The sequence below is a fragment of the Camelus dromedarius genome, chromosome 22 (assembly GCF_036321535.1).
Source record: "Camelus dromedarius isolate mCamDro1 chromosome 22, mCamDro1.pat, whole genome shotgun sequence".
Lineage (NCBI taxonomy): Eukaryota > Metazoa > Chordata > Mammalia > Artiodactyla > Camelidae > Camelus > Camelus dromedarius.
The window spans coordinates 11,970,358-11,988,420 of record NC_087457.1 but is presented as its reverse complement, the minus strand read 5'-3'; the positions used below and the strand labels follow the sequence as shown (position 1 = coordinate 11,988,420).

Below are 18,063 nucleotides of genomic sequence, written 5' to 3'. Positions count from 1 at the left end.
ACATATTAATTAGTAATTAGTATAAATTTGGCTTTTTTATTTTCTTGACTTTAAGATTAGAATGTCTTCTAACCTTAAAAAAATAACCCTTTCTTGTATACAGATCTGTATCAGAAGACAGCAGTAGTAACAGCACCCAGTCTTACAGTTAAAGGTAAAGGAATAAAATTATTGACAAAATAATATAATTGATTAAACAGTTTAAAAAATATTTTTAACAATACCTCAGTATAAGAAAGCTATTATTCCCATATTTCATTATTCTGATTTCTGTTTGTGAGTATTATACATGAAAACAAAGACAAAAACAAAGCATTTGATGTTAATTTTATTTAATACTTATGTAGAACCATTTAATGTTAACTTACATTAGCTACAGTTTTATTAACCAATATTTTTGTAATAAACATGGCTTTAAAGAAATTTTAAAAACATTCTTAAAATATTTGAGCAATCATGCATTTAATTGGTAGATTTACACAAATTGTCTCCCAACACTTACGTGTCTTCCTGCTGACCCCCTGCTTATTGCTCTTCTTGTTTTAGAAATGAGGAAACAGACATAAAGCATTTTAAAACTTCCCCACGTGTATAGAACTTCAGTTAGAGTTTGAGAGTCACACTCCAGGGTTGAAACTCTTAATAACGCCACAATTTTGACACATATTTTCTGATGTATGACTGGGGACTGGGAAGGGGATTTACATTTATTGAGGACCTAGGAGATGCCAAGCAAAATGCTAAATGTACTCACCCTCCAAGGCAGAAGAACAGTTCTTTACTGAGAAGGGATAAAGTAGGCTTCTGTGTATATTGTTCAAATTTCTAACTCATATATGTGTAAAAAATTATGATATTTGACATATTAGACATATCACTGTAGGTAAAGGAAAAAATCAGGAATTGATCCAAGCTGACATCCAGAGTTCATCCCTTTACTTATGTGCCATATCTGACTTTGGTTGAGGATAAGTAATGGATCGTTGATCTGTTTCAGTATCTGCTGCCAAAGAAAATATTTATAGCTGTTACCCTCAATGTAAAATAGTCTTGTTTCTGCCTAGATCATCCTCTGCCTCTTCTTTGACAACTCTATTAAAGGCCCACGTCTCAGGTGGAGATTTTGGCACTTGGCTGTCTTCTTCTCATGTCCTTCATAGTCTCATTATCGTGCTGGGTGTCCTCCTGTGAACACCTCACCTCCACTCAGCTTCAGTCATTCTCCTAGACCAGTATGCCGGCCATGCCATGACCCCGATTCTTCCCAGATCTTAAGTCATCAATTCAATATCTTGCTTTCTTTTACATTTTCTTCCCATAGCCTTCTCCTGCCAGTAGTACTTTATGTTTATATTAAGTTCTTGCCTGAAGAATTTGACACAGTAGGTTAGGGTTTCAGTCCATGAGTAATAAATAAACATATCTTATCAGTTGACTATATATGTATTAAAAGGTGATTAAGTATATAGAAAAGATTGGAGAAGGCTGGTTTGTTAAAAATATTCTTTATGATGGCAGGAGTAGATGTGGAGAAAGCAGGTAATGGAGAAGCGACTGCAATAATCCAGGAGAGAAAGGATGTTACCCCAGACCAGGGTTAGTACAGATGATCTTAGGAACAAATTTTGAAGGTGAACCAACACAATGACTTGATGGTTTGGAAGTAGAGTGCAGAAAAACGTGCTTAAATGATGTGTATTGCTAGGAAGCAGGAAGATGGCGAGTCTGCAGTGTAAAGCAGACCTTTCTGTTTCTACATTTGTGCTCTTAATATATTTAAAAATTCATTTTACAGTTTATGGATGTTGAAAGAGAAAATCTGCACAAGTGATCATGGCCAAGGCAAGTGTCTGATATGCTGTGATAAGGAGTTTAAATTTTCTCGGATATGAATAGGAACATAGTTACTAATATGAACATAGTTAACATAGTTACAGTAGTTTTTGAAGTGGTCAGGGAGGGATTTAGCACAATATGGTTCGCCTTTTACACATTTCACAGGGGTAAATGAGGAGGAAGTTCAGTTGGATTCAGTGAGAACTGGAGACTAGTGACAAGGAGCGCACAGGAAGTGTGATGAGGGCAGGGCTGGATAAGAGGGAAAGAACAACCAAGTTCTGAGGGACGTCAGAGCTGTAGACATGATAGATCGGTGACTGGATGCATGCACTTGGGTTAGGCTTACCCATTTCTGACACAGTGGATAAGGACACCCTATACGAATGCTGTGCTGTACAGCAGGTGAGAACCAGGGTGGTCACAGAGTAGTGAAGTGGAGGGGAGTGAAGAATGTGTGTGGTTTTGAACGTGTGTATGTGGGACACCTGTTGGAAATGCACAGAAGTCTCTTGGAAGTTCTCTTCCTCTGTAGACAGAAAGAGACAAGATAATAGTACTGTTTACTTCTCCTTATCTTACTGTTTTTTTCCTCTCTGTTTCCTTGTTCGTGATTTCCTTTCACTCATGCAAAACAGGGAGGCTGTAAACGAAATATACATAAAAACCAGTTTATAGCATTTCCTTTCAGTGTGACTATCATGAACGATTCAGGGAAAAATCAGAACAAACAAAAACTTAGGTTTCAAATTCTGTGGAGCACAGGCATAGACTGTGATAGTATGAACTGTCTTATTGTACTAATTAGTTGATACACCTGTAGTGTAGTAATGTTAAATAGCTTTTTCTAACAATTAAAACATAGCATTTCTATTTTACTATATTTCTTTTGTGACAGTGAGTGAACAATAATGTCAAAAGCCACAGTTTGGAGAAAATATACTACCAGGAAATTCACCATTAACTGACCTGGTTCAATAATGAAGAAAAATCTGCTCTTCTCTCCTTTCGTGATGCCTTAAAGCTTTCAATTTCAGAAACCAAAATAAACTCTGTGAGTGAAAGCACGCCGGCTTGCGTCTTGTTTCTTCTCCCACCATGATCATCTGGTAGGAAATCAGCAAGTTGGCCTCTTCTGAAGCCAGGAGGCTGTTACACCCCAAACTGAAAACATTCCACTCCTGCTGCTGCCTGCCCTCAGGTGCCCACGGCCCTGCTAATTGCTCCCATCTCAGAGAGGACGCCTTCAGTCTGCGCCTCTCCGATAGCTCGTGACCCTCGGGCCCTGTGCATCCCAGGCTTCGGAATGTGGAGAGGAGGTGCTGCTAGGTGAGGCTAGCCCAGAGCCCTCAGAGAGTCACTGCATCCGTTCTGTCCTCAAGGAGGTGCTCAGACTGAGCTCCTGGTCACAAATAACTGTTCTGTCTCCAGGTGATGCTTCCTTGGCCTCTTGGAAATTGACATGTGGAATATTTCTTTGTCCTTTGAAGGAAGTCGGACTCGCTGCTCCTTCTTCCCTGAAGCCGAGCTTTCCTGGGTGGCATTTTCTTGCTTCAGTGCCCCCTCTCTTCATCTCCCTCTTACTGAGATGGGTGTCCTGCACACCTCAAAGCATTATTGGTGGATTAGGAACCATCATCTGATCTGGAGTCTAATCAGGACCCACAGAGTCTCCATCTATGTAAACAAAGATGCTCTTGCGTCAGCAGTGGGAGTAGCTCATCACAAAGGCCAAGAGTACCCTCCTGCGAATGTTCAGTAACTGACGAGTGGATAAACAAATCGTGGGCTCTCCATGCAATGGGCTATTATCCAACCCCAGAGGGGAATGAAGCACTGACACTGCTGCAGCATGGATGAACCTTGAAAGCATTATGCTCCGTGAATAAGACCAGTCACAGAAGACATGTAGTGTGCATTTGTATGAAATATCCAGAACAGGGACATCTAGAGAGACTAGGGTTAGTGGCTGTTTAGTGCTGGGAGTGCAGGCGGGGATGAGAAGCCTGGGTGGAGTGTTGGAAAAGGTAAAGGGTGGAGGACATAGTTTTGAGATGAGAGAACTGAAATTGACTCTGGTAAGGGTTGCACGTGTTGGGAATATAGTGAAAGTCCTTCAGTTAATTGCTTTAAGTGGGTGCACTATGAGGTAAAAATAACACATTGGGGTGATTCTCCCGTAGCTTTCCCTCATCCTCATGGCCACTAACTAGTTTTAAGCCATTACGATCTCTGCCTTCTTTTAATGATGATTTTTCAGGACCAGCGTCCCAGGTGTACTACTACCCAGCAGGTGCTGACCAGAGCTTATTTTTGCACCTGTTGGATCTGTACCTCCTTGCTGTAGAGTGTCCTGGAATATGGGAAGGTCTGGGTGAGTGGTAGGTAGAAGTGGAGGTAGGCTTTAGGCACATGCAGTTTTAAGATTAACGTCAGGGAAGTCAGACATTGGTGTGCTCTTTGCAGTGATGCCACTTTTCCTCTCAGTTTCTCCTGCTGCCCTTCCCATTTCTACACCTTCCTTTCTACGGCTCTAACAGTGACTTAACAAAACACACTTAGGTTTATTTTAAAAAAACCTTTCCCTTTGCTCAGCAGATTATAGTCTTAACATTGAAGAATAGGCATATATTGACGAATAGTGTTTTTCACTGCCTTATCCGGGATCAAGTTCAATATTCTTTATTTTTCCTCATTTGCAAAGACTTTAAAAAACATGATGCCACTAATAGCACGAATTAAGTAGAAAATTTCTTGTAAAATAGTTAATATTTCCATTTTCCTCTTTTTCGCTCCACCAGAATAAATAAAATATGTCAGAAAACTCTAACATGGAGAAACGAAAGTACCAGGAACCTCACCCGGAAAGCAACGCTTACGTGGTGTGTCTCACTTCTGATGGTTTTGAACGATGTCAACTTAGTCACCACAACCCAGCTGTGCACAAAGACTTAACGCTTTTGTTTGCTGTTCTTTTCCCTGCCCTGAGCGCCCAGCAACTAAGGATCCCTGAGGGTGAGCCCCCACCGGCTGAAAGCAACCGCAGTCCTCACCCCAGGGCCCCGCGGCCGCGCTCCGCTCCCGAGGACTCCTGCCCGCGAGCCCCAGCGGCGCCCAACGGTCTCCAGCCTCAGCCGCTTCCGGGGCCCCGGCCCAGCCATGTTCCTGCTCCTGGCACTGCTTGCTGAGCTTGGAGGGCTGCACGCCCACCTGGGTGAGATCGCGGGAGCCTTGATTTCCTTCTCCCTTCTTTGGCCTCTAAGCAGGGCTGGGCTCTTACTGGCGAGCAATTTCTTCTAGCTCTGGGACCCCTCCCGCCCCTTTCTCGGATGGATTCTCTGCTGGTGTCTTCCTCCGTGTCTTTCCAGCCACCCCAGCCCCTCCCTGGCCCGGATCAGGGCAGGCAGGGGACAGAGCATGTTAGTCAGGGAACCCACTCTGCATCAAATGTCCAGCGTCTCAGCAGCGGGTCTTTCTGGGCGACCACCTCTGTGTCCCAAGGATTTAAGGGGTTCGATATTGCCCTCGATTTATTCGAGAACAGGCCCCAGCGTGGTTCCGGAAACGAACGGAATGGTCCTATAGAATTGCAGTGTCAAATTTTTGTTCCTTTGTTTGTATCTTAACCACTTTTAGTATGCCATTGAAAATCTATGGAAATCTGCGGACCAGGAAGTAGGGTGGACGCCCATAAATAAGTTTACTTACACTTTAAGACCCCATCCTGAACTCAAGCTTAAAAACCCGTGCTTGACTGAGTGGACTGTAGTTGCAAAGAAAACAAAACGAAAAATCCCATTTTCTTTCTATAGATGTGGAGAGACTATTCCTGTATGTCACTGTTCCACAGAAGATAAGGTCAAATGAGAGTGAAGATTCAGAGAAGCAGGTAAATCAACATTATTAGTTTAATAATTAAGTTTAAGACTATTTTTATTTACCTTTGTATTGAATTAGATCACACTGATCTGTAGTCACTTGCAAAGCAAAATATTTTCACTCCTAACTCCTGTGCCCTTCCCTTCGTCTCTCCTTCTCTTCTGACTTAATGCTCACAATTTTCAAGAATTAAACACTTTTTAGGAATCATACTGATAGACAGCAAATCAATATTAAATAAGCATAACAATGGTCCTGCCATTTATAAAAAATACTGTTAATGGTCACTTCAAGTGACAAGGAAAATGTTCTTGAGCAATGTTTAGAGCAGCAAATTTTGACCCAGTAGCATCAGATTTAATAGAAGTAATGGCCAAAGAAAAAAGAAAAGGAAAAACAAAAATGTCACATTTGTCTGATTATGAGGAGTGTTTTTAATAAATAGATATTAACTGGAAAAAAGCTGTAAATGCATAGCTGCTATTAAAAATTGATGAAATTGAAGACACTCCATCTGAAATATTTTCTTGATTAAAATACTTCAAATTGGGATAATTATAATGTTTTATATTACAAACTAGAAGTCACAATACAGGGTTTAGATTTTCATGGGGTTAAAGTGTTGTGGTCAATATATGGACACTCTGAGAAAATGTTTTCAGGTTGAAGGAATAATTTTTGAAATGAGTAAATTAAGAAAAAGAATATTAACTCTATTTTGACATACAGTATCGGAACCTATCAATATTATGTTCTACTGAACAATTATAATAAAAATTAAATGTATGTGAAATTATACTTGAAAATCACAATAATTTCCTTTAGAAAAGTTATATTTTCATATACTACTCTAATTCTCACATTAACCCTCTAAAATATGATATATATACAAGAAAGAGAATTACAAATGTGAAGTTAAGGTAATCAAAGTTACAAGTTTCAGGACATGGAATCCAATCTTTCAATGATGACTCCACTTCCCTTATAAGTAAACTACCTTCTGTTGAAAAATTATTTACATAAAAGTTTATTGTGGGTTTTTTTTTTTTCTGATTTACTTCTGTTTGTATGTATCTTGCATGATCACTTTAAATTTTAAGTTGTTTACTTCGGCTTGCCTGTCACAAAGCCTGTAGCAACTTTGCAAGACGTGAAGTGTGCTGTACCCCTCCACATGCTTTGAAATTGGTATATATTTCATTACTGATAATTGTTGTGTTCACATTTTCTATTTCTTCCTGGCTCAGTCGTGGGAGATTGTACCTTTCTAACAATATGTCCATTTCTTCCAGGTTGTCCAATTTATTAGCGTATAGTTGTTCATAATGGTCTCTTATGACGGTATTTCTTGTGGTGTCAGTTGTAACTTCTCCTTTTTCATTTTTGATTTTATTGATTTGGGCCTTCTACCATTTTTTTCTTAATGAATCTGACAAGAAGTTTATCAATTTTGTTTATCTTTTCAAAGAACAAGCTTTCAGTTTCATTGATCTTTTGTTGTTTCTTTAGTCTCTACTTCATTTTTTTCTGCTCTAATCTTTGATTTCTTTCCTACTAACTATGGTGTTTTGTTTGTTCTCCTTTCTCAAGTTCCTTTAGGTGTAGGGTTAGGTTGTTTATTTGAGATTTTTCTTATTTCCTGGGGCAAGCTTGTATCTCTATAAACTTTGCTCTTAGAACTGCTTTTGCTGGGTCCCAGAGGTTTTGGATCGTTGTGTTTTCACTTACATTTGCCTCTAGGTATTTCCTGATTTCTTTTTTGATTTTCTCAGCAATCCATTGGTTATCTGATTGGCATATGATTTAACCTCCACGTTTGTTTTTTTTGCAATTTTATTCTTGTAGTTAATATCTAGTTTCATAGCACTGTGGTCGGAAAAGATGCTTGATATGATTTCAGTTTTCTTAAATTTACCAAGGCTTGATTGTGGCCCAGTGTGTGATCTGTCCTGGAGAATGTCCCATGTGCACTTGAAAAGAATGTGTCTTCTGCTGCTTTCACTTGGAATGCTCTTTATATATCAGTTAAGTCCATTTGCTCTAATGTGTTATTTAACGCCTGTGTTTTCTTATTGATTTTCAGTGTGGGTGGTTTGCCCATAGATGTAGATAGGGTGTTAAGCAGCCATGTCACACATGGACTCCTGATCCACAGAAGCTGCAGGACTGTAAATACGTATTGTTTTAAGCCACTATGTTTGCAATAATCTGTTATGCAGCAATTGAAAACTCTTACACTCATCCCCATAAAATTCTACTCTACATACAAATAACTTAATATTCCCTCCTTCTTGGTACAGCCTAGGAAGTTCATGGAGACAAGAAGCCAGGACAGTTGTAGTGCACACCTCATCTTTAGCTCTTCTCTCTGTGATCATAACCTAGTACTGCCTATTTTCTAGTCTCTAAAAGCATGTTTCATTCATTGTGTCTAGTTTTCTAGTTGTTTGCTGCCAAAGGGCACATGAGTCCCAGTTTTCCTGTTCTAGCAGGGATGGAACTGGTGTCACTGATCATCACTGCTTCTTGCATGTGGTCCTTCCTTCTCAGTTCACTTTTCTTCTTGCCAAAGTTCATCCTTTTATGATTCATTCATATTATATCTGTCAGTGTTAAACTCACTGCATTACTATATTAAGAGAAGTATCTTTAATTTGGCTGAATTTGTTGAAGATAATTTATGATTTTAGAATTCTTTCCTGTCACTTTGATGTGTGCTTGGCAGAAGGTGCCTATGTGACAAATAATGAGAAATCCGGCTCCCATCGTCCATCATCCATTTAATACTTTTTCTAAATCCTGGTATAGATGTATAGTAGTCTCAGAATTTTTAACCCATATCCTGGTGGGAAAAAAAAAACTTTACCAACTAGAATAGTGCTGTGTAGACTTTGTCTTCAGTCTTACACTTCTCCACTTATTTCCAAAATTACTTATGTCAGAACATTTGTCCCCTATGCTCTTCATTGATGGTGTATCATACATGTGTAATAAAGTTTGATTCTTTTGCCATAATCTGCCCTTCACTGTGGGATACTGACCCTCTAAAGGATTTTTAAAAATTGGCATACATTAAAGTTCAGTCATACACAGGTTTGTAGGTTTTTACAAATAAATGATTTTATATATCCAGCATTACAGAATCATGCAGAAGTTTCACTTCCCTAAAGAATCCCCTGTGCTTCAACCCTCCTACCCACTTTCTGTCCAGACCCTGGCAACCAATTTGTTTAGTCTGTAGGGTGTTGCCTTTTCTAGAATGTCATATAGTTGGAATCATATAGAACATAGCCTTTGCAGACTGGCTTCTTTCCTATTAGCAATACGAGTTTAAAATTTATCTATGTTGGTTTCATGTTTCGGTAATTCATGCTTTCTATTGTTTAATAGTATTCGATTGTATAGATGTAACATAGTTTGTTTATTTTCCTATTGAAGGACATCTTGGTTGTTTTAGTTTGTGGTAGTTATGAATAAAGCTGCTATTAACATTCTTATGTAGGTTTTTGTAGACATAAGTTTCAAATCAGTTGAATAAATACCCAAGAGAATGATTCTTGAATTGTAAGTTAAGATTATATTTAGCTTTATAAGAAATTGTCAAATTGTCTTCCAAAGTGGTTGTACATTTTGCTTTTCCACCCTCAGTGAATGAGAGTTCCTATTCATCCACATCCTCACCAGCATTTGGTTATGTGAGGTTTTAAAATTTTAGCCATTCCATTAGTTGTATATTAGTACCTTATGGAGGCTTTAATTTGCATTTCCCTAATAAAAATAATGTTGGGCATGTTTTCACATGTTTATTTTTCATCTGTATATCTTCTCTGGTAAGATGCCTGTTAGGATCTTTTACGCTGTTTTGGGGTTTTATAAGTTCTTTGTGTATTCTGGATACAAGTCTCTTATCAAATATGTAGCTTACAAATAGTTTTTCAGTCTACAGTTTTTTTTTTTCATTGTCTTAACATTGTCTTTCTTAGAACGAAAGATTTTAAATTAAATAAAGTACAACTTGTTATTTTCTTTCCTGGATGGATTGTAATTTTTATGTCATATCCCAAAACTTACCACCAACACTAAGTCCCCATAGGTTTCCTCCTATGCTTTACTCTAGAAGTTTTATAGTTTTGCATATTACATTTAGGTCTATGCTGCTTTTTCAGTTATTTTTTGTAGAAGGTCTGAGGTCTGTGTTACCTCATCATTTTGCATATGGACAGCCAATTCCCAGCACCATCAGTGAAAATGACTATTATTTCTACATTGAAGTCTTTACACCTTTGAAAAAGAATCAGTTGATTATAATTTTGTTGGTCACTTTCTGGATTCTCTTTTCTGTTTCATTGGTTAGTGTGTCTATTTCTTTGCCAATGACATGCTGACTTGTTTACAGTAGGTTTATGGGAAATGTTGAAATTTGGTAATGTAATTACTTCAACTTTGTTCTCCCTTAGAATTTGGATGACTGACTATCCTAGATCTTTTACTTTTTTGTCAGTTTTTTTTGTTTTCAATTTTCTACATGACTCATGGTGAGAACATGAAATGGGACTGAAATCTCCATTTCTAGGCAATTTGTAAGTACTGTGTCTAAACTGTCGCTTCAACCTTGTTATCTTTATTTTTGCCTCCTGACATTCTTATTAGCTGATGTTGAAAGTTCTGGAAATAGCTTGTTTCTTATATATTCTTGCAGATCTTCCACCTTGAAAATCATTTTGTACTTAATCCCCAGAAACTTTCATAGCTTTAATGTTCAACCTCACTACTTCATGCTTCTGACATATCTAAGCTCTTATTCAGGATAATGATTTACTTAAAATCAACAATTACATTTTCATCTGTATTATCGATAATTGGTTTATTTAATACACATTATTCTTCCTTCAGTAAGAACTATCTGGTCTTCATGTGTTAGCAGCATAATGTAGTGTGGAAGCACATGACCTCTCTGTCAAGCTCTAACACTCCTTAGATACGTTATCTTGAGAGAATTACTTCATCTCTTTTTTCTCAAAATGAAAATTATGGTTGTTATGATGATAAAATTTTTTTTAAAATGTCAAGTGCTTAGGATAGGGCTAGGCATATAATAAGCACTCACTACCTCATGAAGTGTGAGACATTTTTAGAAAGATTATTCCATTACACCTAAATCTACTTGGTATAATACACACTCTCACTTCTCTAAGGATATTAAATGATTTTCAGGTCCTGTCTTACACAGTTTACAGTTTTCTCAGAAGGAAATTATTTTATTGGATTTCCTTCTGCCTCTGTTTTGCCCTTAGTCTGAGGTGATGCATGGACTGTGCTGGAGGACATTACAGTAATTGTATGGAACAACAGGGATATGGTTTGCTTCAGGTTCGGAGGCATCTGGTCGTTGGAGTCCGTCACAGGCACAAGCCACAAGCACCACTGCCCTCTCGCCAGCTCACAGACTCGGCTCCAGCTTAAAATCAGTGTTCTTCCTTGAAATTGGCTTGTCTGGAGGATAGACTGTGAATTAGCTAGGGATGGTACCTGACTTCCTTTGTGGAGCTAGCCTGCTCCCTCACTCTGTAAGGATCCTGTGAGGCACCTCCTGTTCCTGGGCATCCTCACATGATGAGGACCGTGATAACTTAGTCAGTCCCTGGGGTATCTCAGCTGCAATTCCTGCAGCCCCCGGTTCCTTGCTAGCTTCATTCTCTCACGTCTTTTTTCCTCACAGTGTATATGTTAAGCCTTGCAAAGTGGCTCTAGTGTTTGTTAGCACGTATGTATGTATTTAGAAATGTTTTATTGTTTCATTATATTTGGTGTAGAATGTAAGCCTACAACCATCTCATTCACTGTGACTAAAGTGAATATATTTTTTTCTAAATATAAACAATTAAAATACAGAATTGATAAATGGTAAAATTATATTTTTAAAAATATAGTTTTAATCTATTTTCTTCAGAAGCCATCCCTACATTAAATGTATCACCCTCATCCTGAATTTATTAGAAACATTAAAAAATTTTACTATTTAGAACAATAAATTATGAAGAATATATTCCTTTTTTTTAATGGATCAGGTGAATCTTTTTTGACTTGAGTGCAAAATACTTTTACTTTATATATTTCTGATTTACTAAATCTTCTTTATTTATTTGCTTTATCTTAGGTGACTTACATCATTACAATCGATAAAAAACCATATACTCTGCATCTCAGAAAACAGTAAGAGATGATTTCCCCTTAAAGCTTAGAATTTACTTTTTAAATGTTTTTGTACAATATTTAAATTTGAGAGTGCAGTGAAATGTGGGTTGTTTAATTAGTCAAATTTTCAGTTTAGGATTCATTAGGTCTTGAATATTAGATGTATGAGAACTTTGCAGTTTTATTTTCCAGCTTGCTATTTTCAGATTAAGAAATAAGCTTCATGTTTGAAGCTTATTCTTGAGATAAATCTTTGAGTATAAAACTATTGAACCCAAGAACTACAAGTTATATATCAAGTATATCCAGTGTGATATCAAACATATGTACACATTAGTTACTGGTAGACAATTCTACTAGTGGCATACTTTGTATGGAGGTGTTACATATGTATTTTATTTTTAACAACTTTATTTGGTACATTATATATATATATATATAACTCTCTCAAGTGTATAATTCAATACCTTTTAATAACTTTAATACTATATTACAATTATCTACCATAAATCAGTTTTATAACATTTCATTCCCCACATAAGGTCCATCATACTATTTTCACGTTTAATCCCTGTTACCATCACTGCTCCAAGGCTACAACCTGTCTAGTTTCTGTCTCTTAATTTGTGTTTTCTCAACATATTATATAAATAGAACCAAACAGCCTCATCTCTACCTACACCTTTGAAAATATGTATTTAAAACAACTGCATTTTGTACGCCTACATCTTTGTAATTGAACAAGACTGGAGAAAATTCTCTTCACTATTTATGACTATTTTTGTTGGCTTCGTGATTGTTAAATTCATATTGGTTTTTAATGTCTCTACCATTCCATGAAAATGTTTTTTGATAAGATCATCCATGGTCCTCATGTTTCTGAATGTCAGTTACTTTTCACTCTTCATTTTTCTTGATCAATTCACAGCATTTTGTATAGCCAAATAGTGTTTCCCCCATATAATAGTTTCTTCATTTGGCTTCCAGAATAGCACAGACTTCTGGCTTAACTCTTACCACTGTGCTCACTCTTTCTCAGATCCTGTTTTGCTTGTTTTCTAGATTCCTCTTCCTCTCTCCAATCTTAGAGGACTCTGTAGTATTAGTCTTAAATCTTGTTTTTTTTTTTTTTCCCCTAGCTGTACTCAATCACCTGGTTATTTTATCTACTCCTATGGCTTTAATACCATTTATGTACTGATTACTCTCAAACTTATATCTCTACTTTATTCCTCTCCAGTGAGCACCATATTCATTTGACTTATTTGATAACCAAGCATTTACTAGAACTCTCATATTTAATGTGTCTTAAATGTACTTCTGATCCTTTTCCAAAATTTGTCTTTCCCACAATTATTTCAGTAAATGGCACCTCTACTCTTTCAGTTTCTTGGAACAAAAATGGTAGGGTCATTCTTGACATTTTTTTTTCTTTTGTTTTTTCCCCATATCCAGTGGATTATTAACTCACATGCAGTCTATCTTAAAAATGCATCCAGAATTTCACCACTGCCACAATCCTAGTTCAAGCTACCATCTTGTCTTGCCTGGATGACTGTTAAAAGCCTGGATGATCTCTCTGCTTCTGCTCATTTATCCTACAGATGGTTCCCAGTACAGCAATCAGTCTGCTTCTATTAAAATGTGGGTCTGACCCTGTCATCTGTCTGCTCAAAATCTCCCAATGGCTTATCATCTCTGGGACACTGTCTCTTAACGACTGTCTCTTGTCTTCACTCCACACTCCATCCCGGCACATTGCCACTCGGAGGTCATTGTATAGACACAACATATTTCTGCCTCAGGGCATTTGCACTTTCTCCTTTCCCTGTCTGGAATAATATTTCCGTGCAGATCGATGGAGCTTGTTTTCAGGTCTTTAATAGTCGATTTCCATGCCATCCTATCTACATTGTGCAACCAGCCTCCCTCAGCCACAGGCCTTACTTATCATCATCTAAAGCATTAGCAGCGTGGGTCTCTCATCGTCATAAAGCCCAATGGGTCTGTCTTTTCTTTACTGCTGTAAAGATAGTTGGCACTCGGTAAATTCTGTTGAATGAAGACATATGCAGGCACACACAAATATCTGAACTGGAGGATTTAGAGTCTATTCCAGTGGCAAGAAAGCCAAAACTGTCTGATACATCAGTTCTATTAATTTACACTGTTATGGCACACTAAAATTACTCTAATTAAAGAATATTATTACATGAGTCCTATATATTTTACTTTCTTATTTTCATGTTTATATTCCTCATAAAATCATGACTCAAATCATTTTTTATTTTTGTTTTTCTTAGCTTATTCTTATCCCAGAACTTTTTGGTTTATACATATAACGAAACTGGATCTCTGTATTCTGAGTCTTCGTATTTTAAGGTAAGGCTCAGATGTCTTAGACATTTATTATCATGTTTATTGAAGTGGACGTAGTATTACCACTGGGATATGTGTGTTCTGTGCTGGTAGTTATATACAGCATTATTCCATATTCTATATATGATAGAGATGAAACCCAGACCGAGACAATACTCATGGGCACCTAGCTGGTACAAAGTAAAGAGAGTAGTCAGATACTTATTTTCCTTGAATCTTTGCATTAACAAATTTGTATGATACAGAACCTTATTATTTTCAACCATTTTAATGTTTTGAATATTCTGTAATGTTTGCCAATACATCTTTATGCATAAATAATTTACTGATTTGTCTTGGTCCTGCTTTCCAGATGCACTGCCATTACCAAGGATATGTTGCCAATTTTCCAAGTTCAGCTGTGACACTCAGCATCTGCTCTGGACTCAGGTAACAGCATCTTAGGGGATATTCATGCATGAAAACTTAGGAAGTGCTTTAAAATGGACTTAGTAGCTACAAGACACAGATATGGGATATTTATGTAGAATTCACATCTGAACGTTTTGGCCATGATGGCCTTACTTTTTTATATTAATACTAGTAAATGGACCCTACCGGTGCCCATTCAAGTGAAATCACTCCGGGGAATTCTGACTGGAGATATTTTCACGTTATTGAGCAGAAGGAGATAGATTCAGTTCAAAACAAAACAAAACCAAACAACCTCCCTCCCCCAAATTCCGTAAGAACATCTCCCTACACAGTATTATTGTATTATCTATCAGTGATCTCGGATAGTTATGGGAAGTGACGTTGGTTAGTTACTTAAATAAGCACATACTGTATGTTTAGGTCACGTAGTATCAGAGGTAAAGCGACTAGTGGAGAAGGTGCCGAAGGGGTAAAAGGGCAGCAATTAGTGATTTTCATCATGGACAGTGGCGGGAAGAAGGTGGCAAGTTTATGAGAGGAAGACAGGTCCAGAGCAGAGCCAAAAGACTCTGCCTAACTTCCTTTTGCTTTTGGTTGCCTGATTTCCAGAATTTACTCATGTCAACTCCAAAAACTGACATTCTCTGATTTTTCCCTTATTCCAACCTCTGTAAGAAGAGGGACTTTTTATTCTCAGAATTCTCAACAGATATCTTGGTTCCCAGCAAATACTTGGCCTTAATGAATACATCTTGAATGAGTGACTACTTCACAGAAAATACAAAATACTTTTCAGTATATTTAGCTCTTTAATCTGTGAATAAAACTAAAGCAAATGCGGTTACTCAGTTACTATTGGTAGGCTGGGGAAAAAAATGTAGGAAAAGAGACTGGGTTTAAAGCATGTTCCCTGGTTTGATTTCTCACTTCTCACAACATTTTAGATTATAGGTCTGATGGGATCATTTGCAAGATTTTTATATCACTGCCTTCTCAATGTTCAGGGGATTCCTTCAGTTTGAAAATATCACCTATGGAATTGAGCCACTGGAATCTTCAGCAAGATTTGAACACATAATTTATCAAGTGAAAAATGACAATCCAGATATGCCAATGTTAGCAGAAAATTACAGCAATATTTGGCAGAAAGACCAGCCCTATAAAATTCACTTAAGCTCACAGGTAACAGACAATATGATTTTATGACACACTATAAAATTACTTCTGTAGAACTGTGTTAATCATGAAAAGAAACTACTTACCTGTTGAGTAGAAATATAAAATTTGGCATATCTTTTTTTCTATACTGATAAATAAAACATCCATAGTCCATCTAAAATGTACAGAAAATATGCAACAATGTATTTCATGCTTATTGTTATATGATGTATTATGTAACAATTTTTATATTTAAGACCTCATGAAGGCCTTTTTGCCCTCTTTACATGTCACTCTCTGTGCTTAATATGTTTGAAACATGTTAACATTTGATAAACTTTGTTTTTCAGGAAAAAATGCTTTCAAAACTATTACCCCAGTATCTAGAAATGCACATTATAGTGGAAAAAGCTTTGGTAAGTCAAACTTTCCCCTTCTTCCCTTCCTCCCTCCCTCCTTCTCTCCTCTTTTTTAAACATAATGATAATTTTCCTTAATTTCAAAGATATAATGGAATTTTCTCATTATTTACAAATAAAAATATTTTATTTTAAGTGTCACTTAGACATGACTAGGCTCCCAAACTAGCCTGGAATGCCCTGCACCACCCACTTACCTGCCCCTTTATCCCCAGGAATAATTGTTAAATAAGATTGTGTATTAAATTGTACAATGTGAAGATGTGATATACACGTACATGGTGGATTGATTACTGAGGTCAAGATAATGAACACATTCATCCACCTCACATAGTTAACTCTTTTTCCTGTGCACACACGTGTGTGTGTGTGTTGAGAAGATCTACTCTCAGCAACTTCCAAGCGTACAATACCATATACTTAACTGTAGTCACCATGCTGCATATTAGACCCTCAGAATTTATTCTTGTAATTGAAAGCGTGTACCCTTTACCTACATTTGTCCATTTCCCTCTCTGGCAACCAAAATTATATTCTCCATTTCAGTGAAATTGTATTTTTTTTTTTTGGTGCTACATACAAGTAATACCATACAGTTTTGTCTTTTCTCTGGCTGGCTGATTTCACTTAGCATAATGCCCTCCAGGTTCATCATGTTGTTGTAAATGGGAGAATTTCCTTCTTTTTAATGACTGAATAATATTCCAGTGTGTGTGTGTGTGTGTGTGTGTGTGTGTGTGTGTGTGTACACATATACACCATAGTTTCTTTGTTTATTCATCTGCTGATGGACACTTAGGTTGTTTGCATATCTAGGCTACTGTGAAGTTTCGATAAACACAAGAATGCAGATATCTCTGAGATAATGATTTCATTTCCTTAGGATATATACCCAAGAGTGGGACTGTCAAATCATATGGTAGTTCCATTTTTAATTTGTTAAGGAACATACATATTATTTTCCATAGTGGCTCTATCAATTTATATTCATACAGTGTCCAGGGGTCCCTTTTCTCAACATCTTCAGCATTTGTTAGCTCTTGTCTTTTTGATGGTAAATATTCTAACACTTGTTGATATCACATGGATTTGATTTGCATTTCCCTGATGTTGAGTGATGTTAAATACCTTTTTGTGTACCTATTGGCCACTTGTATATCTTCTTAGGAAAGATGTTCTTTTGGTAGACATAGTGTCTTTTGATTATCTACCTAAGAGTGAAATTATGTGATTGGGTTAGTGTATGTTACTTTTAGAGGATATTGATAAATAGTTTTCGAAAGTGATTATAACAGTTTGTTCTTCCATAGGCAATGTATGAAAGATCCAAGGGCCCTGTATCTTCATAAACAATTGATTTTGATAGTCTTTAAATTTTGCCATTCTGGTGTATGAATAGTGAGATTATATAGTGGTTTTTATCAGCATTTACTTGATGATTAATGAGTTTGAACACATTTGATACTGTTGTTGACCACTAGGATTTCTCTTTATGACTAATTATATAAATGTTTCCCATTTTATTTTTTCTTATTGTTTATGGGAATTTTTATATACTATAAATATGAATTCTTTGTCAGATAGTTACATTGGGACTATCTTGTTTTTACACTCAATAGTGTCTTTTAATGGACATACATTATGAATGATGATGCATTTAATTTATGATTTTTCTTATTATTTTCTTTTCTTTTTAATATTTTTTTATTCCAGGAACATAAGTATTTTCACCTATTTTTTATTTTAGAATTTATTTTTCTTTACCTCTTCACATATAGTTTTA

At 36.7% G+C, this 18,063-nt stretch overlaps 2 protein-coding genes across 2 annotated transcripts in view; both read left to right on the top strand.

Annotated features, from left to right (window-relative positions):
* The window catches only part of LOC105105439 (A disintegrin and metallopeptidase domain 3), a 57,061-nt gene extending 55,219 nt beyond the window's left edge, over positions 1 to 1,842 (top strand). Inside the window, exons 19-20 of the mRNA XM_064477357.1 lie at positions 104 to 154; positions 1,796 to 1,842. Of these exons, the coding sequence (XP_064333427.1) occupies positions 104 to 152 (49 nt within the window). The 3' untranslated portion in view covers positions 153 to 154; positions 1,796 to 1,842. The remainder of the gene's footprint in view (positions 1 to 103; positions 155 to 1,795) is intronic.
* A 3,153-nt stretch (positions 1,843 to 4,995) lies between these two features.
* Positions 4,996 to 18,063, top strand: part of LOC105105466 (disintegrin and metalloproteinase domain-containing protein 18) — a 50,366-nt gene continuing 37,298 nt past the window's right edge. The window contains exons 1-7 of the mRNA XM_031440053.2: positions 4,996 to 5,050; positions 5,649 to 5,725; positions 11,873 to 11,928; positions 14,214 to 14,292; positions 14,642 to 14,718; positions 15,708 to 15,885; positions 16,212 to 16,277. Of these exons, the coding sequence (XP_031295913.2) occupies positions 4,996 to 5,050; positions 5,649 to 5,725; positions 11,873 to 11,928; positions 14,214 to 14,292; positions 14,642 to 14,718; positions 15,708 to 15,885; positions 16,212 to 16,277 (588 nt within the window). The remainder of the gene's footprint in view (positions 5,051 to 5,648; positions 5,726 to 11,872; positions 11,929 to 14,213; positions 14,293 to 14,641; positions 14,719 to 15,707; positions 15,886 to 16,211; positions 16,278 to 18,063) is intronic.